General features: G+C 41.0%; 1 protein-coding gene across 1 annotated transcript; it reads right to left on the bottom strand.

The window, feature by feature from the left end:
* Positions 1-134: 134 nt before the first annotated feature.
* On the bottom strand, positions 135-24,380 carry LOC143706232 (glutathione hydrolase 1 proenzyme-like). Its single transcript, XM_077197924.1, has 13 exons — positions 24,259-24,380; positions 17,891-17,995; positions 17,247-17,420; positions 16,641-16,771; positions 14,041-14,130; positions 13,423-13,612; positions 13,090-13,250; positions 6,935-7,065; positions 6,161-6,345; positions 4,647-4,738; positions 2,185-2,300; positions 1,369-1,476; positions 135-1,282 (listed from the first exon to the last, which is right to left on the bottom strand). The coding sequence occupies exons 2-13, from the start codon at positions 17,959-17,961 to the stop codon at positions 1,136-1,138; spliced, it is 1,596 nt and encodes a 531-aa protein (XP_077054039.1). The 5' UTR covers positions 17,962-17,995; positions 24,259-24,380; the 3' UTR covers positions 135-1,135.
* Between the last annotated feature and the right edge of the window lie 2,311 nt (positions 24,381-26,691).

The following is a 26,691-nucleotide window of genomic DNA, read 5'->3' as shown; positions in this document are numbered from 1 at the left end:
AACAAAATAAAATAAACAGTATACAGCAAATAAAATAGTTTTTATATAATATATAATTATTATAATTTTTTATTATAATTATAATTTAATTAGCCTATATGCAGACTCATGTTAATTGTTACATTGACAGAACAGCACTTTCATTTTTTTTATTTATAAAGCACAATTAAAACAACGTAATGTTGACCAATGTTTTGTACAGTCACACAATACAATTACATAAATAAAATGTCCTTTCAGACAAAACAATGACTTACAAACATCTGTGAAAAGCCTCTTGCCATAACCTAGCAAATGTAATTTCAGGTTTCGTATAAAATAACCTAAAGAGGGATCCAGTATAAGATGTAAAGGTAGATTATTCCAGCACTATAGAGCTGCTACAGCAAATGCCTGATCACCACTCAATTTCAGTCTAGTCCATGGAATGAACATATGATTTGATGTTGATGCACTAAGTATGGTGGGGCCAAATTATACAATTCTTTGTATGCAACAAACAATAATTTAAAATCAATTCTGAACTGCACAGACAACCAATGAAGTGAGGCTAAAATCGGTGTTACATGCTGCTTTTTACGAGTCCAGAAGTCTAGCAGACGCATTTAGACTCAATTGAGGATGATTCAATAGTACTTGGCTGACACCCTCATACAGTGAGTTACAATAATCTAGTCATACAGTAATAAAAGCATAATCCTTTCAAAATAACACTTATCAGGCTAATTCTGACAGCATACTTAATTGACTTTCAAACAATTATTTTACAATGCAACTATAAAACTCTTTTCAATAAAGCTTATACCAGGGAAACATTTTTTTTTGAGTGTATATACATATATTTTAAAATATGCTTAAAAAAACGTAAGTGATAGCAATAGGTAAGCTAAAAAAAAAAAGGAAGAAGCTGGAATAGTTCTGATAAAATGTTTAGCATTTTAGGAGCTGTGTGATATCATAATGCAGGATGGCTGAAACAATGTTACGAACAGCTTTTTGCTCGTTTCCTGCTCAAGATTTATTGGCACTCATAAAACACCCCAACAAAAAAGTCTGAATCTGTTACTGGACAACGGTTTAACTTTTCCTGGATCAAACACATTTGACGACATCAGCATGAGCACAGGAGCAGTTCTCAGTATCCAGCGGGACGACCGACGCCATTCCTCTCGTCAGATTCAGCACAGAGTTTATCCCCCTCTCGCACAACCGCCTGGACCGCTGTTAATTCAGTATTACCTTCTATATGGTGATTCTTCTGCGTCAAGCCTTTAAGTACATCCTGAATTCATAAACACAGAGAGAAACTTAGAATATTTCGCACTTTTCTGGCTTTGTGAAACTAATTGGCAAGTGTAAGAATCCTACCTCATCAAAGTTATCTTCTATATTTGTCACATTTGGTCTGATCTGAACTCTGGGGTGTTTAACAGCTTTTTTCAGGTCATAGCCAAAGAACAGGTGGTTCAGGATCACCTGAGACGAGAGACAGGACAGGAGAGGGGGAAAGGTTTTTTAGATGAAAGACAAATAGATTTAAATATCACACAAACCTACTGTTTATTAAAACACATAACCCTATCCGTTGGCTCGTTCTCGTGTGCTGTCTTGTGTGAGTGTGCTGTTTCGAGTTCGCTTGGGCCGTACGCTCTTCTGTCCGTGTATGGTGTTGTGTTCTGTGTAGCACACGCCTTGTGTTTTTCACTGGCTGTGTGCTTTCATGTTGTCATGTTCTGTGTGAACATGCAGCTTATGAGTTCTCATTAGCTGCGTGTTCTTTCTTGTTTTGTTTGAGCACATGGCTTGTGATTGTGCTCGCTGGCCATGTGCTCTCTAATGTCTTAACCCTGCCCGTCTTGCAACCTGATTATTGGTTCAGTTGCCCCACCTGTCCTTTCTCATTACCCTCTTTGTTTGCTGCCCCATTTAGGCTACGTTTACACGTGACCGGCTATTTTCATAAACGGACATTTCACCCAAATCGAGGGTAACGCGGGTATGATGTCAGTGATAGACGACTCACGTGTCTTGGTGAAAACTGCTTATTTCTCTGGATTCAAACATTCTTAGAAACATTTGGGATAATGTAAGTACACAAATCAACAAAATATATAACATTGTTCTAATGGTATTTGGATATTTAAATTCAAAAATCTTACATTTGAAGTGTTTTTTTTTTGTTACCTGAGCAGTTGCAGTGGTGATATTTGTCCCACCTGCACCGCCAACCACCATTCTGACTTTTCTGCTTTGTTGGTCCAATATTATTGTGGGACACATTGATGAAGGTGGCCATTTACCTTGTCAAAACAAATAGTCATTTACATGTGAACATTAACTCTTTCCCTGCCAGCAAGTTTCCAGTAAACGGCACCATCTTTGATCATTTTCACAAATCTTTACAAAACTCCAGAATATTCTGATGTATGAATATCTGAAGATGCAGTATAACAAAAGAAAGAACAAAGCATTAATGCATTATTTTGTAACACTTGAATGTGGGTAAGTTTCATAAAAACAAAAAGCTGAGAAAATAGTGGTTTTGTCAAAGACTACGTCCGGATCAGATTTCAGAACGATGATCAAACACAGCAGGGCCGTCGCCAGTTTTTTATGATCTACAAAACAGACAGTCACCAAAACAATAACATCACGTATTTAGTCTAATATAACTGAAATAGACCAAATTCTATATTAAAACAACACCAAAACACAAAATATGAAGTTTCTGATCATAGGCGGAGGGTGCACCATAACACCATGAGGATATGCGCTTCCCCTTTAAAAACATTTACTAGGCTATATGCATGATTTGGCATGGCAGAAAGCTCGCCAAGAGCGCTCATTTTATTATCATTAAAAAGCGGTTATAGCTACAACTTCATCGCAATCTCACAAAGTTCCATTAGGCCGTGTGTCCACCAAAGAGTTTTTTCACGCAGCTGGCGTAAAATTCCAATTGTTTTCAATGGGAGCGCCGCGTTTTTTAAACGCCATGAGCGTAACGAGGCGCTGAGCGTGTATTTAACGCTCAAGCGCTGAGCGCCCGGCGTTTTTTACTGGTAGCCGAGAGTTGAAAAATGTTCAACTTTGGGGAAAACGCAGCGCTCATCACTGTCACTTTTTACCCAGCCGTCCAATCACAGTGGAGGAGGGGCGGGACAAATACCACACCGACCAACTGTCACAACATTCTTTCTGTACAACGACGTCAACCAGCAGAGCTAACCGAACAAAATGGATGAAAAATAAATTTTTAGTATGAAACAAATTATCTGCGAAATCAGTTACAAGTAAACTGTGCTGCGGATATTCTGTATCATAGCAACGAATCGTCTCAACTGAAAAAACGCTGCGCTGCCAAAACGCTCTCAAGCGCCCACAGCTAGGGGTTTCAGCAGAGCGTCCAGCGTTTTCAGCCGGCTAAAAATGCTTTGGTGGACACACGGCCTTAGGCTATCAGTAAAGCTCATAATGTCTTATTTACATAGCATAACTGTTTATTATAACGAGAGGATTGCGTGCGCGTAGAACTAATCCACTCACTGCTCAAAACACAGGAGTTTCGCCAATATTCTTTCATTACGGAGAAAACGGATCCTAGACCAGCATTTATAGACGGCTTTTCCCTCTAAAAGCAATCAGAAGCATGGCAGCTTGTTTTCGCCATGGAATCGAAAAATATTAAAAGATAATTGTGACTTTTTATCCCACAATTCCGACATAGAGTTCTCACAATTGTGAGTTTATCTCACAATTCTGACTTTATAAAGCGCAAATGCGACTGTATATCACGCTACTCTGACTTTATAACTTGCAATTTTGAGTTTATTTCACGCAATTTTGCGTGCAATTCTCAGCAATTTGCTGAGAAATTCAATTCTCAGCAATTCTGAGAAAAAAAGTCCTTTTTTTAGTGGAAACAGTAAGCTATTTTTAGCAGGCAAATGAATATGAAAATTCAACAAGCCCGTGGCCAGGGGAAAGTAAGCCTTGCGCAGAGCCTTACACACGCTCCAACTAATTTCCGATTCATATTTCTGAAAACAATGTGTTATTTAAAGTTACAGAGATTAGTGTTCCTGTGAGCTAAATGCTGCTGAAGACGTTTCGTTATGGAATACGTGAATACTTTTTTTGCTCTCAATTGTAAGTTTGCTGAATGACCATGTGATTAGGGGGGCACGTTGTGTGATCTGGGGTGGCACTGCCCCCTAATGTCCCCCCTTGGTGACGGGCCTGAAACACAGATTGATTAAATCTAGTCCATCACCACACCTAATGCTTCACAGTCGTTTCCTCTTCATAGGTCCACATTTTATTCAGGAACATTAGGCAGTTTGGATTTATATACTGTTTAATGTCTGATGATTACATTATTTTACATGTTTGTCAACCATACTTCTATCGCTTTTTTCTGCTTCTTTATTGCTTGTTTTGATCTGGAGATTCTGTACTCTTTCAGAAGATGCGTAACAGCGCCCATACAGCATAACAGTGAAAACATGGATTGCCAGAAATTTTTTGTCAACGGCGGGGAAGCGTTTTGTCATAAATTACAGAAAATTCCATCAATGGCAGGGAAAGAGTTCATATTATAACCCATTTAAACTCAAGCCATGCAACTTTTTAATTTTATTTTTTACCTGGTTTAATTATCTCCTCAGGTTCAATGAAATCCATCATTTGGTCATTAAATATAATGCCTGTTGAGCGTGACATCACCTTAGAGCCAAACCTGTGAGAAGAGAAAACAAAAAAGATCCAGATAACAAGATTGAAACGAGCAGCAAAGCAACTGAGCTTCATAAATATAGACACTAAAAGTGCATTTAAGGCGTCCTATACTATTCTTTTCAAAAGATGTAATTAAGTCTCTGATGTCCCCAGAGTGAGTAGGTGAAGTTTTGATCAAAATACCCCACAGATATTTTTCATAGCATGTTAAAATTGTCACTTTTTGAGGGTGAGCAAAAAATATTTTTGTGTGTCCCTTTAAATGCTAACAAGCTTTTGCTCCCGTGAGGGCGGAGCTTCAAAAGCAAATTTTTTATTTTATTTTACTTTTTTATTCAACTTTCATAAAAGCTTACAATGACAAAGTTAGTTTTGATTGACTCACTTCCATCGTAACAATCATTAGTTATTAACTAACACGACACCGTTTTAACAGAAAACTCAAAGTTCTTAAGTTCTCTCTACGCAAACTTCAAAAACGCGAACCTGTGAGAGCGCTGACGGCGTGCACACGCACATTAAGAGCCCACTCCACAGGTATGCGTGTTTGAATGTGCGTAGGCATGCAGTCCTCCCCTAAAAAAAACAACCCTCAACAAACCACTTGTCTGGCTTTAAAATTTAGCCTTCAAATTACCCTTCAAATTGCGCAATTTGAAATAACAAATTGAAAACACGGCCAATGGAAACACGTAATTTCGCAAAAACTCCCATTTATCACAAAAAAGTTTTTACGCTTGCATGAGGTGGTTTTTCAAGCATTTCGAAAAAGGAATATTTTGCAAAACTGCATGGAAACAGCTTTTGCGCATTTACAGGTCACCTGGCGTAGATGACGCGGTGTGTTTGGACTGAGAACGAGACAGAGTTCTTTATTAAACTCATAAAAGACAAAATAATTAAGGGAATACTGGATGCTAAACCACAAAAAAATGCCACAATCAAGAGCTCGAAGCAGATATGAGGGAGAAACACCTCATATGTGCCGCTCACAAGTATAAGGGGCTTTTCCTTACCATTAATGCTTGGATAACACGCCTACGTCTACCAGTCCTTCGATTAAAAATAATGGTTAGTGCATTGGCTGGGATAAATGTAAACCTACCAACATCTGTTGCCATAAAATGACTTATTGTGAGAGGAAAAAATTACATCTCAGGCGCATAACATCGGTTAATGGAAACGCAGGTATTTCACAATAGTTTTTTATCGACATTTAGAAAACATTGCAAAAGATTTGCGCAAATCTGTAATTGAAGTGCGGCGAATGTCTCTGCTGACTCTCTGACAGCTTTCAACATGTTATTAGAACCAGTTGCTTGGGAGTTCAGTCATTCCAGCGCTCAATAACTGAATCTGGGCGTTAGATCAAGACCAGGATTAAAAAACACTGATTCCCCTTTTCTCTTTTTTTTCCTCTTACTCGTTATTGATACTGCTGGTGACTGCCACTGCACTCCCATCTTCTGCGATGATAGACAGATGAGATGTGCCATGGTCATCAGGCACTGGATTATTGTCCTCCAGCCCATAGCTGGTTTGTTTGAAGTCATTAATCTCACTCCGTTTGTCGTCCGCAAAGCGTTCAGACGTCATATTTTTGACCAGCTGTAAAACAAAATTGACAAAATACATAAATTTAGGAACAAGGAAAAGGAAAAGCTTTGATAAAGTGACGTCTGCTTTAACATAAGTTACTCCTGTTAGATCAGATGTTGCAAAGATACTTAATACAATTCAGAAACACTGTATTTGAGATTGAGTTGGCTTCCCAGTCAACAAGCGAGGGGTTTCCCCTTGGTCCACGCCACTGACTGCTCACATCACGTTCAGTTCAAATTTGTGGAAGGAAACATTATTAGTAAATAATAATATAACATAATCAGTGAAGGACAGTGCAGATGAGTGTGGAAACAACATGGCAGAGAGTGTGGAACAGGATCAGCAAAGGATATATGTCAAACCACTGCCAACAAGGCTATTGATCCAACATCGGTGGTACTTTCTGTATGTGTTTTGAGCGTGAAAGTGTAACAATGAGCTGCTATGTTATTGGGGGAAGAGTTTCCTAATCTTATCCCTTTGGGGTCCAATAATTGTTATTTTTGGGTGAACTATTCCTTTTAACATATTCCTTTATCCTGCAAATATCCAGTAAAGGCCTAAGCAAGGTAGAGTTGAGTTGAGTTGAGTTCACCTCAGTGATGTTTTCAGAACGTCCCAGTTTTTTCTTTTCGACATCTGCCAAGCGGAACGCCTCTATCATACGATGATACATCAAAGTCTTGTTCACTGTAGTGGACACACTGCTGCTTGAGATGTTGTAACCTGCAATTAAATGCTTAATTATTTGAGCTGAACCTTAAAACGTTTAAATAATTGAAGACTCAGGTTAAACACAGACTTTACTAAACAAGATATTACTAAAGCCATGTTGCACACTGTACAAGTCTTTTGGTCCTTTACAATTGTTGCTTTTTAGAAGTGTTTGGTGTGATCAAGCAATAGTAACTCAAGCAAAATGTGATGGCATGAACTGGCTGTTTTAAGAACAAACTCAAGGTTAAACTATATTAATAGAGGTAATGGGGCTGGAACATGTTGTGTTGGACAACCATATAGAGAAGGTATACAGCTTTGAATTGAACTCTCTCACACGCACACTCACAGTATGTCATCAACTGTTGTGTTTCATTAGGTTAGTGGCACAATAGATAAAAATCCTCTCGTGTGACGCCCCATATCATTTTTTGCACCCTATGCAACTGCCTGTCACCTGTGTCATGGGCCGGTCCTGAATGAAGATGGCTGTAGAATTATTCAAAATAATTAAAGAGCCGTAGCATTCCCAACCTATAATCCACACACACACTGACCTTTGAGTATGTTGAGTATCAGAGCGAGCACAGGTCCACCGAATGGAGCAGTAGGAGCATGAAATATGTATTTCCCCACTGTAAAGTTTAATGCTGTCACGGTATACTATTCTCTGGTTCCTTCTCGTCTCGTGTTTATGTTGTGGTATGAATGCACGTGCGTTGTGGGCGTGAGTGTGATGTCATTACCTGATCCGCTCCAGCTGATCATCATATCACCACCAGCTGCAGTCCATTTCCTCACCCTATTTATACTCACCGGTTTTTGTCCTCTTTGTCAGATCGTTGTTTGATGTCTCCTGTGTCGGTGTTCCAGTCCTGTCATCCCGCTCGTCCGGTGTTCGTGTTCTTCGTGGATTGTCGTTTCGTTGTGGATTATCGTTTGGGTTGTGTGGATTCCGTCTTCTGTGTTTCACCACTTCACGGTTCCTGTCATCACTTCTGGCCATCGAAGTCCCTGCGCTACCATTCCACGCCCGTGTCATTGTTTTGGTCATTAATAAATTGAGTTACTTGCTATTGCTTCCTGTGTTCTGTTCCCCGCCATGACAGAACGATCTGACCAAACCATGGAAGCAGCGAGTGCACCATCGTCTTCGTTGGAGGACTTCATTCGGCACAGCATACGTAGGATGGATTCCCAAGAGAGAAATTTGAATGACACGGGTCGTGCGGTACAATCTTTGGTGGCGCAGGTGTCCGAGCTTACCCAGCAGATCCAACAAATGCGAGCTCCCACTGCGCCACCCGCACCAGCCGTTCCCCCCACACCACCAGAGTTCCACCACCAGTCTGAGCCCCGCCTACCGGTTCCGGAGGCTTATTCCGGGGAGTCCAGGTACTGTAGAGCCTTTCTGACACGATGCTCGATGCATTTTGCGCTACAACCAAGAACTTTTCAGACTGAACAGGCCAAGGTAGCGTTCGTCCTGACCCTTCTGACGGGAAAGGCGGCGCTATGGGGAACGGCGGTGTGGGAGAACCAAGACCCATGCTGCGCCTCGTTCCAGACACTCTCCTCCGAAATCAGACGAGTTTTCGACCGCGCCGTCGCGGGGAGAGAGGCCGCCAGGGTGTTGGCCGACCTGCATCAGGGAGAGAGGTCGGTTGCGGACTTTTCCATCGAGTTCCGGACCCTGGCGGCCGAATGTCGATGGAACGAGGAGGCGCAGTGGGACATGTTCCTGCATGGGTTGGCTGACCGCGTCCAGAGGGAGATCTACGCCCTGGACCTCCCCACATCTTTAAATGGACTAATCGAGCTGGCACTGCGGGTGGACGCTCGACTCTCACGAGTCGAGCGAAGAGGGTCGTTCACCCGCACACCGGAAGGAGCCGAGGGTCCTAGGTCCAGCGGCAGGGACGCGGTCAGTCCCGTCTACGATCACGAACCCATGCAGGTGGGGCGAGCTCGGCTTTCCCGGGAGGAGAGGGAAAGGCGGAGGTCCCAGGGCCTTTGCCTCTACTGCGGGGGTACGGGACATTTCGCATACAACTGCCCGGTAAAAGGTCAAGCCCGATAGTAAGTATGAGGCTACTATCGGGTGGGATCTCCGCCAAGAAGACCTCATCCACATCTACCCTCCTCCCGGTAAGACTAAGATGGTCAGTCCACCAGCACGACTGTAGAGCACTTTTGGACTCCGGGGCTGAAGGTAATTTTATGGACAAATCATTTGCACTCAAGTTTCAGATTCCCCTCAAGCCCCTCACTCACAGGATTGCAGTACACGCACTTAATGGTCAAGAACTTCCCACTATTTCACTCACGACTGAAGATATTACCCTCATCACATCTGGCAACCACACTGAGACTATTTTTTTTTACATACTGGATTCACCCCTCGCACCCATCGTTCTTGGACACCCCTGGCTCATCCACCACAACCCCCGTATAGACTGGCAGCAAAGAACTGTGCTGGAGTGGAGCAAGGAATGTCATAAGTCCTGTCTTGTGTCTGCTTGTTCGTCTGTGCCTGTTTTTATGTTTCAGGAGGAAGCAGGGGATTTGTCTAGCGTGCCCAGGGAGTACCTGGACCTGAAGGAAGTGTTTAGTAAGTCTCGTGCTGCTTCTCTCCCTCCGCATCGTCCCTATGACTGTGCCATAGATTTACTGCCAGGTAAGTCTCCGCCCAAGGGCAAGTTATACTCACTGTCTGTTCCTGAGAGGGAGGCCATGGAGAAATATATTTCTGATTCTCTAGCAACCAAGTTCATTCGCCCTTCCTCTTCTCCAGCGGGGGCGGGGTTCTTTTTTGTGGGGAAGAAGGATGGTTCTCTGCGACCTTGTATCGATTACCGGGGGTTGAACAACATCACGGTAAAGAATACTTATCCTTTGCCGTTGATGTCTTCAGCTTTCGAGAGGTTACAGGGAGCTTCCGTCTTCACGAAATTGGACTTACGTAACGCATATCATTTGGTTCGCATTAGGAAGGGGGATGAGTGGAAGACTGCGTTTAACACCCCCAGGGGGCACTTTGAATACTTGGTCATGCCGTTCGGGCTGTCCAACTCCCCTGCGGTCTTCCAGGCACTCGTCAATGATGTGCTGCGAGATATGATAGATCAGTTCATTTATGTCTACCTGGATGACATATTGATTTTTTCATCTTCTCTCCAGGAACATGTGCAGCACGTCCGACGAGTGCTTCAGAGGTTGCTAGAGAATGGGCTTTTTGTCAAGGCGGAGAAATGCGAATTTCATGCACAGTCTGTTCCTTTCCTAGGGCACATCATTTCGTCTGAAGGAGTGCGTATGGATCCTGAAAAGGTTAAGGCTGTGGTCGAGTGGCCAAGCCCAGATTCCCGTAAGGCCCTACAGAGGTTTCTGGGCTTCGCCAATTTCTACCGGCGTTTTATTCGCAACTTCAGCCAACTAGCCGCACCTCTGACTGCCTTGACCTCCCCCAGAACGGCGTTCAGGTGGACAGACACAGCGGAAGCTGTGTTTGCCAAACTGAAAGGCCGCTTTGTTTCAGCCCCCATCCTTATTGCCCCTGATTCTTCACGTCAGTTCGTGGTGGAGGTTGATGCGTCAGAGGTGGGGGTAGGTGCAGTGCTATCCCAACGCTCTTCTACAGACGACAAGATGCATCCCTGCGCGTTTTTATCTCATCGCTTGTCCCCAGCCGAACGTAATTACGACATCGGTAACAGGGAGTTGTTGGCAGTCAAAGTAGCGTTGGAGGAGTGGCGTCACTGGTTAGAAGGGTCAGGGGTACCTTTTATCGTCTGGACTGATCATAAGAATCTAGAATACATTAGAACGGCTAAAAGATTGAACTCCAGGCAGGCTCGGTGGGCACTTTTTTTCGGCCGTTTTGATTTTACTCTCTCGTACCGCCCGGGTTCTAAAAACATCAAACCCGATTCATTATCTCGTATTTTTGAGCCTTCCGAACGCCCGTCTACTCCCGAGTGCATTTTACCCGAAACCCTATTTGTTTCCACACTCACATGGGAGGTCGAATCGAAGGTCAAGTCGGCCTTAGAAGGGGTAACGCCTCCGCCCGGTTGCCCACCGAATCGTTTATTTGTGCCGGAGGAATTACGGTCCGACGTCATTCAGTGGGGTCATTGCTCCAACGTGGCTTGTCATCCAGGAGTCAACCGAACCAGTTTCTTGGTTAAGCAACGATTTTGGTGGCCACTTATGGCTCGTGACATTCACAGTTTTGTCTTGGCTTGCTCAGTTTGTGCCACTGGTAAGACTTCTAATCGACCTCCAGATGGGTTACTCCAACCGCTGCCAGTCCCTTCGAGACCCTGGTCCCACATCGCGCTAGATTTTATTACCGCCCTCCCGCCCTCCCAGGGTAACACAGTCGTTTTGACCGTGGTGGACCGGTTCTCGAAGGCGGCTCACTTTATCCCCTTACCCAAATTACCCTCAGCTAAGGAGACAGCGTTGACTGTCGTAGATCACGTCTTTCGTTTACATGGCCTCCCGATGGACGTGGTCTCCGACAGGGGACCCCAGTTTGTGTCCAAATTTTGGCGAGAATTTTGTAGATTACTGGGTGCGACGGTTAGTCTGTCCTCAGGGTTCCATCCCCAGAGCAATGGCCAAACTGAGAGAGCCAACCAAGATCTGGAAAGGATGTTGCGGTGCTTGGTCTCCAAGAATCCTTCCTCATGGAGCCAACAACTATCCATGGTGGAGTACGCCCACAACACGTTACCGGTGTCGTCCACGGGCCTTTCTCCGTTTGAGTGTAGTTTAGGTTACCAGCCACCTATTTTTCCCAGTCTGGAATCCGAGGTCGCGGTCCCCTCTGCTCACGCCTTCGTCCAGAGGTGTCACCGTACCTGGACTAGAGCCCGTGAGACTCTACTCCAGGTGGGGGCGCGCACCAAGGCCAAGGCCGATCGCCACCGGTCAAGGCCTCCCGTATACATCGTCGGTCAAAAAGTGTGGCTTTCTACCAGAAACATTCCTCTCCGCTCCGTCTCCAATAAGCTTGTTCCCAAATTCATTGGCCCGTTCACTGTCACCAAGATCATTAGTCCGGTGGCAGTCCGCCTCAATTTACCTCCGGCGTACAGGAGGATTCATCCCGTCTTCCACGTATCCAAAATTAAGCCCGTGTTTCATTCGCACATTAATCCGCCAGTCCCGGTTCCCCCCCCGCCGCGACTCGTAGATGGGGAAACCACTTATTCGGTCAACCGTATTCTGGACTCTAGGCGGAGGGGACGCGGATTCCAGTACTTGGTGGACTGGGAAGGTTACGGTCCGGAGGAGAGAAGTTGGGTACCTGCTAGAGACATCCTGGATCACTCCCTTATCGATGATTACAATCGACAGGTAAGGGAGTCTGAGAACGCCAGGAGGCGTTCTTAGGAGGAGGGGTACTGTCACGGTATACTATTCTCTGGTTCCTTCTCGTCTCGTGTTTATGTTGTGGTATGAATGCACGTGCGTTGTGGGCGTGAGTGTGATGTCATTACCTGATCCGCTCCAGCTGATCATCATATCACCACCAGCTGCAGTCCATTTCCTCACCCTATTTATACTCACCGGTTTTTGTCCTCTTTGTCAGATCGTTGTTTGATGTCTCCTGTGTCGGTGTTCCAGTCCTGTCATCCCGCTCGTCCGGTGTTCGTGTTCTTCGTGGATTGTCGTTTCGTTGTGGATTATCGTTTGGGTTGTGTGGATTCCGTCTTCTGTGTTTCACCACTTCACGGTTCCTGTCATCACTTCTGGCCATCGAAGTCCCTGCGCTACCATTCCACGCCCGTGTCATTGTTTTGGTCATTAATAAATTGAGTTACTTGCTATTGCTTCCTGTGTTCTGTTCCCCGCCATGACAAATGCATACTCATTCAGTACCGCCGTATAATTCAGTAGGTCCTCACGTGTTACAATGCCTCCTGTGTTACGAGAAACAAAGATTCAGACAGATTTGCATACTTTGATAATAATAAGTCACTAGATCCCTTAGATATGAGTCAAGTGTAAGCATGAAATAACCTGCAGCCTTGATATCATCCACTATAGTCTGAGTCAATGACCCATTATAAAAGACATCTGGTCCTTCTTCTGCGATCTTCTTATAGGTGAGAGCTAGTTTGGGAAATCTTATAATGTCCTTTTCCTTCAAGGTGTTATTATTTGAGTCGCAAAACACTTCACTGTAAAGAAAAGAAGAACAGAAGATCATGCCATGCAATTTAAAATGCTGATGCTTTAGGGACCCTGGTGTAAATATAGACATAATAGAGTCAGATCATACCTTTCAGGATATTTGCCACTGAGAAAGTGTTTTTTTTTTGTTTGGTTTTTTACAAAATTATATATTCTTACCACAATGCTGTATTATTCAGAATTGTGTGACTAGTCTCCTTGATGGCATCAGCCAAGGCCTTGCCAATCCGAATACCCTCCTCTGCCAGCTTTATACTGGGCTGAAACAGCTCCTTCCATGGCAGTCTCCCGTGTCTTTCGTGTGCCATCTGATAACCACGCAGTTCTCCTGGCACAGCGATATATAACCCTGGGATGAGATTCATATAAAACAGAGGAATGGACAACTCATTCAATGGCCAAACAGGCAAGAAATCATCAGAGACATCACTTTGCTGTTTTAGACCTGGTTTCACAGACAAGGCTTTGATTAAGCCAGGATTAGGCCTTAGGACATTTAAGTAGCTTTTATATGAAATATCTTCTCTAGAAAAAGAAAACATTACTGGTGTGCATCTCGAGACAAAACAATTGTACTGGCATATTTTAAAATATCTCAATGCAAGTTACTTTCAGTTAAATCAGATTAAACATTTTAATCTGGGACTAGCTATAGCCTTGACTGTGAAACTGGGCGTTCGTGTCTTAATGTGTGGACTAATGTGCATATGCTGAATCTGTGCTGTAAAGCCATCATGGAGGATGGATTTGGAGATATGTAGATTTATGGTAGTTTACCTGATTTTGCATTCTCTGGGTCATTTCCAAACATGTCCTGTGAAGCCCCCATTGGAGCGGTTTCTTTAGCATTAATCGTCTCCACCTTTCCTGAAGGTGAAAAAACTTTGAGTTTAACACAGAGATGGCCTATGGTCTAAAGGTTGCAGTGATTTGGCAAATGAGGACACTGAAGATTCTAGCTTGAGATCCTTTAGCAAGCTATGGGTGCAACTTAAAAGAAAGCAATCATATTTCTGTGAGGTACTTTATTTTTGCCCTTTCTTATTCTCTTTCATATTGCTATACAGTACGAAAAGAAACAAAGGTGTGACTAGATCTCATACCACGAGATTTAACAAACGATTAACAACCCAGACAGCAACATACTGTCTCCCCAGATGTGGTCCAAATCTGGTACACATGGATTCCACACGGTGCAGATGTGGGCCGGATCTGGAGCGACTGTGTTGCTGTCTGGGAAACTCCATCTCTGCATATGTGAGTTTAGGTTGCTTATAGCGTTCATCTGGGAGCCAAAGACAGGACCCATTGTCAAAATTTCTAAGTCCACCACTCTAGTTAATCCAAAACAAACTAGAAAATAGACTCAAAGTGCTAAATACCGGAATTATCCTTTAAATATTGTATAAATCTATGCCAACATGAGATAATATTAATACATCAGTATATGTAAATTGTTGTTCATTGCAATAAAGAAAAAGAAAAAAAAAAGAAGTTTGCATGTTTTGATGTCCACATGTTCTTGTTCAAGAAATTATTTCTATCGTAAAGAAGTGGCCAAATATTCAAAATTAAGTGGACACTCGAATTAAATGTTGTTTGGCTAAAATTAAATAAGGATTTGATTTGCAGTAAAGTGTAACAAAAATCAGGAACAAACACAAATCAGCCCTCTGCAGGAATTGTTTATGTTTATATTATGTATTATATTGTTTGTTCAATAAACCCATATGACTTGCTTTTGATACTTTATTTGAATTAATTATTATTTTCTCATTTATATATATTTTAAGTCATTTAATAGGCTTTTATTTTAAAAATCTGATTCAAAATAATTGACTGATAACTTGATCACCAAAATAATCAGTCACAGCCCTGGATTAGTCTAAATCTGCATTGTTTTGCATTTTGTGACTTTCAGTCTAATAAGTATTTTTTTTTTTTTTCTCATGAGCTGAGCAATTGGCGTGCACAGACCTCCTCAGTGACGGGGTCGGAAGGACCAAAAAGGGCAGAAAAAAAAGGAAATTATTATTTTGTAATAATATTATTTTGTAAACAAAATCCTTATTTTGTTTTTTTCTTTTCATCCTTTATTTGCTTGGCATTATATGAAAAGATGTTGATACAATTAGAATGCATAACACATCACAAGAAAATAGGGAAATCATTATAATATTACTAAATATTATTTACTTTAACACACAAAATCAAGAAGGTAATTATGAGGAATTCATGTTTAGTTTTGTTGATGTTGTAAATGTTATGTATGTATTATATGCATATAGTGTTAGCTATCATGAAATCGGTACCACTTTACACTAAGTTTTCATTAGTTAAATTTGTTAACATGAACTGATAATGAACTGCACTTCTACAGCATTTATTAATCTTAGTTAATATTTAATTTCAGCATTTACTAAAACATTATTAAAATCAAAAGTTGTATTTGTTAACATTAGTTAATGCACGGACAGTAATAACATGAACAAACAATTAACAGGTGTATTATTATTAACTAAGATTAACAAATACAGTAACAAATGTGTTGCTCATGGTTAGTTCATGTTAGTTTATACATGAATAATTAACAAATGAAATTTATTGTAAAGTGTTACTATGAAATAAAATATATAAATTCCTTACAATTTAGAGTTGGACATGGACTTAATATTTCATTTCACTAGATGTATTTCCCCAAGCTAATAACACTTGCCTTGGATAAAAACGAATGACTCAGAATGCGGCTGAAATCGAGTTATACTTTTATTATAGTTAAGCATAACTCACATGCTGCCGCAACTTGTACAGTAGCATGGTAGGATAAATGTAACTTTTCCATATTAGCTTAACGTTACCCGCTGGTCCTGTGAGTGTGTGTCCACATATAGCGCTGCTGAGGAAACTGTGCCATTTCATCTCCAACAAATACTTTCGGCAGTTTTTTTTTTATACTATTTTTTTATTATTATTGTAAGGGGAAATGGTGTATAAGTGTATTGTTATCTATTATACTATTTATAATAATAATAATTATTATTATTTACAATTATCAGAGAGGGGCACAATACATTCTGAGACAAAAGGGGCGTGCAGAGTGGATTCATGTAATCCTGGAAGGTTTCTCATGGAACTTGACCTCAGGCTGCTCAAGAGAAACTACTTCTTTAATAATGCACTATAAGTTGATTGGAATGTATCTGCTGAATGGTAAAAAAAAAGAAAGAAAAAAAAAAGAAAGAAAAGAAAAAAAATCACTTGTATGTGCTTTATAAAAATGAGTAGCCTACTCATAGGAGGGTTTTTGTTTGTTTCTGGAACTGTTGCCATTGTGGGAGTTGTGGCAAACTGGTTAAAGTGTCTCAAATCCCATGTACCTGTTGATGCATTGTATATGGTGAAGACCACTCCTCCTCCGATGCCCATGTTTTGGGGATTCACCACACTCACACACAGCAGAGCAGCAATAGCAGCATCAACTACTGAACCGCCACGCTTCAACATGTCCCTGCAGACACAAAGAGCTCTGTGTAAAGTCAAGTGAACTTCATATTATTAAAGGTGCTCTAAGCGATGTCGGGTGACGTCACTTCTTGTTGACGTTTAAAGTATTGTCAAACAAAACGGAGGCTAGCTAGACCCTCCCTCCTCCTCATCCGCACACTAACCCCCCAAACCCCGCCCCCAAACCCTTCTTGTCGGTTATTGGCTGGAACAGTTTGTTATGTTTAGTGGTGCGGGTTAGCCCAGTTTGTGTTTGTTGCCGTGTGTGGAGCCTGGGTTGTCTGCAGAGACTGTGTTTTTTTACAGTGTGTTCAGGGGACAGACAGCTAGCGGATAGTGAGGAGATGTTTGCTGTATGTGACAAAAAAAAAAAAAATTGGCCTAAAAAACGTGTGACATCACTTAGAGCACCTTTAATGCAGACTATAGGGTTGCAAAATCTCTCCCAGAAACATAAATGTGTCTCTTTGTAATCGTACCTCCCGATCTCAGAGCAAACCTCAGCATCCGCTGCCACTGCTGCTTTAGCATAGCAATTACCAGAGCTGCTCAGATGTCCTCCGCATTTCTGACAGTTCAATACCATCAGAACGATGAAGGCGATGCACAGGATCAGGCCGAGGCAGAGGCCACATTTCAGGCATGACCATTGTCTGAAAGTACACAACCAGAGTTTGAGATATTTGATATTTATTCATCACAGAATTCAAATGTTATATGGTTTCATTTTTATTAATTTTGTGGTAGAGAAGCTCTTATCTCTTTCTTATATTCTCAGCTGGCTTTCCTGACCGAATCATGTCATGTCAGTTATTCTGTCACTTAATCCTTTTCTCATGGAATATGAAATACGTTACATCTTGAACCTCTACAGGTCTGAGGACTATAGATTTTCTTTTACATTTAAAAATTTTACTATTTTACTTTATATGCGTGTGTATGTGTGTTAGAGAGAGAGAGAGACAGCGTGTGTGTGTGTATGTGTGTGTGTGTATGTGAAAGAGTGTGTGCGTGAGAAGGTTTGTGTGTGTGTGTGCGTGAGAGTGTTTGTGTGCTTGAGTGTGATTGTTTGCATGTGTGTGTGCGTGAGAGTGTTTGTGTGTGTGTGTGCATTCTTCATCACCTTTTTGACTTGCCTTCTTGACCTTTTAGAGCTTCTAGCTCTTCTTGACCTTCAAGACCTTCTTGACCCATTATTGAATAGCCACTGTCCACCAGTTTAAAGAAACTATAAAAATAATAGTAATTATTATCATTATAATTATTACTTTTATTAGAATTATTATTATTTTCAGTCTCGAATTAAGAACACACAGGGGATATATATAGCAAACCCAAGAGCCCCCTTTCATAGTCATACTAACAATGTTTTCTACCACATGAATAATTAGTATTTAAAAAAAAAATCACATCTCCAACACAGAGATACAAAGTATTGTAACTCTGTATAAAATAAACAAATATTCCTGGCTATAACACATTATAATCATAAATTAAAAAACTCCAAAAATTAAGTCAAAACAAACAGGTTTCCAGAAATTGTGTAGGAATTTCTCCCATCTAGCGGTGAAATTGTATTTTGCATTCAAACGAATTGTGCTCTCCAGCGCCTCGCTTTTTCGAATGCGTGTTGCATCTACGGAAGCTGTTATGTACCAAAAAGCTATGACAGGATGTCTTCTAATAGCACTTCGTCGAGTTTTCCTTCGGGTGAACAGGTTTGTTATTTCAAACTAACTGCAACTTTACACAACGAACAAACGAATGTTACAGTATGGATTACTGACTGACTTGCCGGGGCAGTGAAGCGCCTCTCACTGCTCTGATCCTCCGTTTCTGCTGCTTTTTTAGTCACGTGACGCTGGCTCTGAACGAAAACGTGTTGTGGAAACACGTTGGCCTAGTACTTTTTGACCCTCTTTGCTATGATAGTTTTTAGCAACATAAACAATTGACAAATCGGCGCAAAATTAAGCTATACTACACAAAAATGAGCTATCTGTTTTAGTGCAGATCTTTTTTCAAGCCAAGAACCCAGAGATAGGCACAGGACCCCTATTAGACTATAGGGCTATCACATAAAAGTGATGATGATGATATTATTATTATTATTATTGATAGATTCATATCAGATCACGGTGTTTGCCTGATGATGAGTGACAGGTGTTTGCTTGTGAGAAGACGTGCTACACGAGTAGGCTACCGAGAAGGACGAGAGAGTTTTTTAAACAAATCTGAAGTCACGTTTGTATAGACAAGAGGTAAATTAATTTGTTGCTTCTTCTAAGCTGTCCCAGACGTAGGTGCTACTTTTAGGGCTAAAATGCTTCGCGAATTTCTCTTAGTAAAACACATTAGAAGTCTTAAGTTATGAGTGACACGCCCATTATTTTTAGGAGTTTCTCTTAAATTCGCCAGTTAGGAGCTACTTGTATAGCCTCTTATAAGATTCTTTGTGAATACGGCCCCAGGTAAAAAAGTTTGATATGCTCATTTGAACAGTATGAGAACAGTATTTGAATGTTATTCTCTTGTTGTAAGTGGCTTTGGATTAAATGTCTGCTAAATGAATGAATGTAAATGTAAACAGTAGGCCTAGATAAAAGGACGCTTGCTTACAGATCCACCACAGACTCAGCTCCGTCCTACTTTTACTCCCTACTACGAGTCTACATCCCTTCCAGAAGCCTACGATCGGCCAAGGAGCGACGGCTCGTGGTGCCATCACAGCGAGGCACAAAATCTCTCTCCAGAACATTCTCATTCACGGTTCCATGCTGGTGGAATGATCTCCCCACCCTCGTCCGTAATGCAGAATCCCTGACAGCATTCAAAAGACAACTGAAAACTCATCTCTTCCGTGAGTACTTAACTTAAAAAAAAATAACAAAAAAATATTTCCTTCTCTTTTAAATCTTTCTTTCCCTTTTAAATCTTCGCTTGTCTGGCTTTACTCTGAGCAATGCCTGAACTTTGTATTTTGAGCACTTCTTGCGTTGTTCTTCCCTCTTCACGATGACTCGCTTGCTTTAGTCCTCAGTTGTAAGTCGCTTTGGATAAAAGCGTCTGCTAAATGACTAAATGTAAATGTAAATGTAGGCTACAGGGGGTCCGGAGACCTAGTGAGTTGAAATAAAAGCTATTTTTGTGAAACGATAAGAATTGAAATTATGATATGATTAGCAGAGGCAACATAACTTTTTTTAAATATGTTTTTTGTGTATATATATATATACACAATATTATTGTTTTTTTATTATTATTATTATTATTATTATTTTACCCCTTTTTGTGAACAATTGTAGTACGTATTCATGGATTTCATCAGGTCCCTTTCCACAGGTGTATTAATCAAGCACTATGCAGTCTGCATTCATAATCTCTTGATTTTATACACCTGTGGAAAGGGGCCTGATGATACCCATAAATAGAAATATAATGCAGTCCATGCATGCTAGGTAAACACCGAAACATCAAAACAAATGTATACCACATTATATGACAATGGGAGAGCTAGAGCAGTAGCCTGTAGTTCAATAGAGTCATCAGTGTCCAAAGTATCCTATCTACAGGACCAGTCTGCGGCGGCTAGTCTTGGCAAATTCAGAAACAAATTGATTCATGTCCAGACCTTTTGTGATTTTATTGTCGTGTGCCAGAATTACCAAATCTCTCTTCCTTGAATGCAGCATTGATCTTCGGAGAGGGGTGAGAATGCGGCTCAAGGTTGAAAAATAACTTTCACATGCAGCTGAGGACACACCAATGATGTGTGCTGTGACATACAGCTTATGCAAAATGGGGAAGGCCTCTTTGTACTGCTGACTGCACTTGCATACTTCAGAGATGTTAACATCAGTGGACAGTTTATTGAGCAACATTGCTTTTGCCACAGCAATTTCATTTTGCAAGGTCATACTATTTTGCTCTGTGCCTGCAAGCACTTGAAGTGGCTTCAGGAGAGAAGGGTCAAGAAAAGACGCTGATTTCGGTAGTAGAAATTATGTTGCCCTCATTAAATCAACATTTCTTTGAGATAAGCGGTCACCACTTCCCCTGCAGTGCACAAATCCACTGTTTGTGACTGCAGAATTGAATTGGCTGGCTTCAACACACCAAGCACATGCAGAAGAAATTTGCCAGTGTCAAAGAAGTTCTGTCCGTTAAGCTGGGTCAAAAGACCACATGCCTCTGTGTTAATGTCAAATGGAGCACTGTCGTCCTCCGCTATCTCAGACAGAAGCCTCCTGATGACTTCCTCATTGTGAACAATAGACTTGGTGACATCATGTCTTTTCAGTGTGGGTGTACTGTATCTATTTGCAACATAATGTCTGTGACAAAATGTGTTCAGTGAACTGGACCAGTCAAAGAACTTCTTTGCCACAGGTTCTGCATGCACTGCATGTACCACTGCCAAATGGAGTTGGTGGTTGTAGCAGCAGTGCATATATGGGATATCTTTACCCACTTTGTTTTGCAGCAAATCCTGCACACTCCTGACATGACAGAAGCACCATCATAACACTGAGACACTAAATTGTCACCATTGTAACCCAGGTCAGACAGATGAGACAGAATGTGGTCACACACATACTCAGCATCAAGCTGATTCAATTCAATGAGGCCGATTAGGTTTTTTGCCGATTACGCAGACATGGTTTGGACGTGCGCAGTGCTGGAGGCATGTTTATGAAAACCACTGTTTTTTATCAGCGCTTTTTTCCAATTGGTGTAGCCTACTTTTGTGAATGCGTCATCTCTTTCCAAATTGGAGACACTACATTTACGGCAGGGAAAGCAAAAGCTGGCATCACATAAGATAGAATACTCGAGCCATGGTCAAGACTGATACCAGCCCGCATTAAAACATGGGCAGGGATGGGCTATCCAAATTTAAGTCAGGGGGAACAGACACACTAGAGCTTGAGGAGGATTGTATGTTTTGGGGAGGGCAGAATGACACAGATGCAGAGCTGGAGGATGGTGCATGTGGATTTTGTGGAGGACATGCGTTTGAAGGATTTACCATCATGGATGCAACAAGGCTCTGCTCGGTGTTGTCAGCATAGGTACTGGGCTTGTCAGAGGCAGCATGTTCAGTGTTGCATGCAGATGCGCTGAGCTCGACAGAGGCATCTTGCATTGAGGGTGAAGGAAAAGGTGCCTGGTTTTTTAATGAGCCACTTATACATTTTTTATGTTTAATAAAAACTGGTATTATAACGATTGTACTTTTCTAATTATTACTTATCCAAAAGCCAACTTCATTGACTTCAGTTCCAACTTCAGTGACTAGCACCTAGCTAAGCAGCCTGAGCTAGGGTATGTTACCCAACAAATTAATAGCCCGCTAAAATGAACAAACAAAACTTAACTGTTCAACTACATGACTTTCAGGTAAAGCTTATAAGAACGCACTAGCATTAAATGAGAAAAGAACAAAGCTGAGAGCAGTGAGCGTTTTAACATGAGCAGCCAACAGATTCAAAATCTATATGGTCTGTGTGCAGAGTGAACTGTGACTGCTGCGCTCTCTGGTTGTGCTGCGGCAGCAGACTGACACACCCCCACTCAAAATGGCCAACAGAGAAGCAATAGGCTACATTTTTTAATGAACGTTCTGGTTATGAACCTTGATCTGAAGGAGAACACAAGACATCACCTTAGGTCAGAATTAGTGAAAAAATTGCGAACATTTTTTTTTTCTCATTTATCATCAGATGGGCAGATCATTTTTTAGGGCCTCCCCTAGACACGCCCCTGGTAATAAATATGATATACTGTGTGTATATATATATATATATATATCATTTAGGTCATAGACACCTTGTGAAACTTTTAATTGGGTTGATATAACTGTGATCCTTTAGCCAGGTCCTACTCACCCCACCCTATGTGGGCCTCGAACCCTGGACTCCAGCGTGGGAGTCAAGCACTCTAACAAGGAGGCTAAAGACTCCAGCCTCTAACATATGTCGCTAGAGCACCTCTTGAGATCAGAGGAGTGATGTTTACTCACACAACGACTACATATTATCTCTATATTTGTGACAATATCTTGTCATTGATTATGCTTGAGTCACACACAGACTTCACCATTCAGCATGCAAAACACAGCAATGGTAACAATTAAAATGTATTTAAAAGTACATTATCAAGTACTCTCAGTTCTTTTTTAGTTATTAGTACACTTTGCGTATATAGGCAGGAGCCATCTTTGGAAAACAGCCTCGACCAGTCGAACCACGAACGCCGTGCTACGTCCTGGTCGATAGTCACAGTTCAGCTCACGTAGCACGGCATTCGTGGTTCGACTGGTCGAGACTGTTCTCCAAAGATGGCTCCTGCTTGTATACTCGAAGTGCACTGTCTTTATAAAGTTTCTTCTTATTTAACTGTCTGTACACTTACAAAGTTCTCAATGCTTCGGTTTGCAGGTAGAGACCCTCATTATGGTACCGTGTTAGTGTGGGGCTAGTTTGAGCCTTGTTAGAGGTATTAACTAGCGATTTTTATTTTTACTTATTCAATGCCCCACACACTAGCGTTATAAGCTTGTCTGTGGTTAAACTAAAAATAAAGTTAAAACTGGGTACATTCGATTATCATGAAAACGCATCCCAGCGAACGGTCGACTCGGTACCCGTGTGTTATTTAGCCCTTGGTTCATTTTTGGCTGGAATTGTCCTTTAAGGTAAAACAGCATTCCCTTGTTTTATGTCATGCTTGCTTTTTACAGTGCAGCTCTGACAGCATCGTGGGGAAATGAAACAACACTTTTGTGTTACTGTGCTGAGTGTCCGTAACGCTGAACAGGTTAAAATGCTCTTTTGTGACGTTTGAACTCCCCGCTGTAATGCGATCTCATGTGAACCACGGCGCAGTGGAAAAAATGTCAAGGTACCAAAAAAATTGTAATAAATTTAAAGATAATAAATCACTAAGAATCATAGTTTTAGCGTAGATCATTTCATAAAGACACTAGTGTTAAAACACAGAGTGAGACAAGGCTGGCTTAAACAAAGAGTGGCTTATTAAGGCTGAAATGACTCCCTATTTAATATACGCAGATTTTGTGGCTCAGATAAGGACCAGTTCTGGTTTATTTCTTTGCTATTGGCTGACATGTGACATTGCTATGGCCTGCTTGTGGCCCAGATCTGGCAAACAGGAGTGAGCCGCTCAAGGGCCGTCATTCCACGCATGTGGGCCAGATCATCTTTCCATGTGTGCCAGATGTGGGCCGGATCTGGGTTGTCACAACTGAGACACTGATGTAAATATTGCTATGTGGGATACAGCAAATATCATAATCAAACTTAAAACTAACTTTACTGCGCTTCCGGAGCGGTTGCTTTCCACTACAAATGCAAAGTAAAATGCAAATGCCTGCTCTGGTAGTTAGACAGTCGAAAGATAAGAAACTCAAAACCCAATAGCAGCTCACGTTGACTAGATGGTTACATGAAGAATAATTTCTGAACTTACCACAAAATATGCAGCTGTTTAAATAAAACGGTGTTTAAAACGAAATCCCAGTGTTAACAGAGTCAAAGCTTCCGGATGGCGTAGTCATTTCTCTCTTTCACTTTCATTTTAAAATCCAACCTCATGTGAAAATCGCGCTCCGTCTAGTGGCGCAGAGCATCAACACACACACACACACACACACACACACACACACACACACACACACACACACACACACACACACACACACACACACACACACACACACACACACACACACACACACACACACACACACACACACACACACACACGAAAATGAAACAACACGGGAACAGAACTAGAGATTAGGTGAAAATAAGTGATTTAATAAGTTGAATAATAGCTGTTTTGCTGATAAATCATATTTGTGAAACTCATCATTAAATAATAAAATAATTAAATTTCCAGTCATGATTTTTTTTTTCAAGCCAGCATTAAAAGTTGGTCTAAGTTTTGTCCCTCATGTGTTAACTTTTCATACTTGATCAGCATGTGCTCTGATGTCCTACCTCACACTGTACAGTCTAATCATGACATACATTTATATACAGATAATATTTTTTAATATCATCTGAGCTTTCAGAAATTGATCAGTTATCATCATTCAAAATGTTTTTTCCCCTTTTCTGGGGTAAAATATGGCAAAAGAAGAAAACTAATGAGTTTGATTTAACAGATCTGCTCGATGTTTTTTTTAATCAGATTAGTGTGTGTGTGTGTGTGTGTGTGCGTGTGTGTGTGTGTGTGTGTGCGCGTGTGTGTTACCTTACAGTCGTGTTCGTCTGTGTTCTTCATGTGTATCAGTGTTCTCTCCCTCACGGCTCACAGCGGTCAGATGATCCACACAGAGAGATGACTGTCCTGGACACACTGACTCACAGAGACCCCAGTCCAACTACACATCGATTCAGGACATAAGAGAGGAATCAATGAAGATGAAGAATGAAAACAGACTGATAAATCAGAAAGACCCATGAAATAGAGGAGAGCAGACAGTGTGTGAGTGTGACGTCTGCTTTAAACACACTAAATCACTGCATCATCTCAAAGTTTAGTGTCTGAATCTCTCAGTCCTCAATCTGAACTTTACAGATGTATCATGAAAGACAGAGAATGTGATTCACCATGTGCAAAGATTTATTGAAGAAAAACAGTAACCTAGTGTTACACTGTGCAGATGTTACAGTAAAGAGACATTTCACCTGTTACAATCACTAATACAACCTAATGAAATCAGCTTGATTCAGTCATATTCATTTATATTTTGACTTTTATTTCAACTTTAATTTAGTTTATTCATATTTAGCTTACCTTGCAAAATATTTTGACAAATCCAAAATACAGGAACAAAAATATATAAACAGAAAAAAAAATGTAAGAATGCGTCAAGGTGGCAACAACACAAAATCAAACATATGAACTGCTCAGAAATGTAGTTATTTAAGAATTTTAAAAATGAAAATAGTGTTAAACAGAATGAGCGAAAAATGACTAAACAACTAAATTCTTGAATGTATAAATTAGTGCTGCCGAACCAACATCTACAGTAGCTTTTATAAGACCTCCCATAAGTCCTGAAAAAACTCAATCTCATTAATATACTCAAGCTTTACTCTAACTAGCTCTAGCAATCATTTAATGTCGACATCCCAGTAGCAGGCAATTTGTGAATCTGTCTTAGCAAACACAAAGTCCTTGGATGTACACACATACACACTACACCATACTGGAAATCAGAGCCGGCCCGAGCCTCTTGGGGGCCCTAAGCAGAATTTAATTTGGGGGCCCCCTCCCACCACGCGGAGTCACCTTTGCTTGACGATTATTGACACAAATGTCATGATAAAATGTTACATTATAAGTCAAAACAATGAGGTTATGTATTCATACAAAATGAATACTTAATAAAAATAGATTCTTGAATAAAAAAGTTTTAAGTTTTACTTAACTCTTTTACTTAACTCTTTGAAAATTCTGGAAAAAAACTGTCACAAAACATTAAATAAATTATTTGCAAATGTGCATTAAATATGCAATCTTCAACAACAAAATAAAACTAAAATAGACAAACATTAATATAATCAAAAATAGAATGTTACAAAAAAAATAGATACTTCAATAATGAAAGTGTGTCAGAATTCCACTTTTGTTTTTAAAACGTGTAACTTTTACTTTACTCTTTTACTAGCTCTTTGAAGCTTCTAAAAACAAACTGTCTCAAAACATATCAAATAAATTATTTGCTAAAATAATTACAAAACTGAGAAATCAGAAACATAATAACAGCAAGGGTTCAGCAATGACAATTATTGTTGAAAACTGTGAAAATATTATTATTTCTCAACTGCCTCAATACAGTGTAACTGTCCTCAAAATATTTCCTGCCTGGCTTTTATGGAGGCAAAGTCA

The sequence above is a fragment of the Siphateles boraxobius genome, unplaced genomic scaffold (assembly GCF_051911475.1).
Source record: "Siphateles boraxobius isolate OS27281-9 unplaced genomic scaffold, OSU_SipBor_1 111, whole genome shotgun sequence".
In the NCBI taxonomy this organism is placed as follows: domain Eukaryota; kingdom Metazoa; phylum Chordata; class Actinopteri; order Cypriniformes; family Leuciscidae; genus Siphateles; species Siphateles boraxobius.
The sequence above is the reverse complement of the archived record's forward strand: the minus strand, read 5'-3'. Positions and strand labels throughout refer to the sequence as shown.

Excerpts from the sequence above, each read along its gene's own strand:
- LOC143706232 (XM_077197924.1), bottom strand. The coding sequence starts at position 17,961 with ATGGGTCAAGAAGGTCTTGAAGGTCAAGAAGAGCTAGAAGCTCTAAAA. Across the intron at positions 17,421-17,890 it reads CAAGAAGGCAAGTCAAAAAG|ACAATGGTCATGCCTGAAAT; the intron begins GTGATGAAGAAT and ends GTGTACTTTCAG. Across the intron at positions 13,251-13,422 it reads CTGAATAATACAGCATTGTG|TGAAGTGTTTTGCGACTCAA; the intron begins GTAAGAATATAT and ends TTTTCTTTACAG.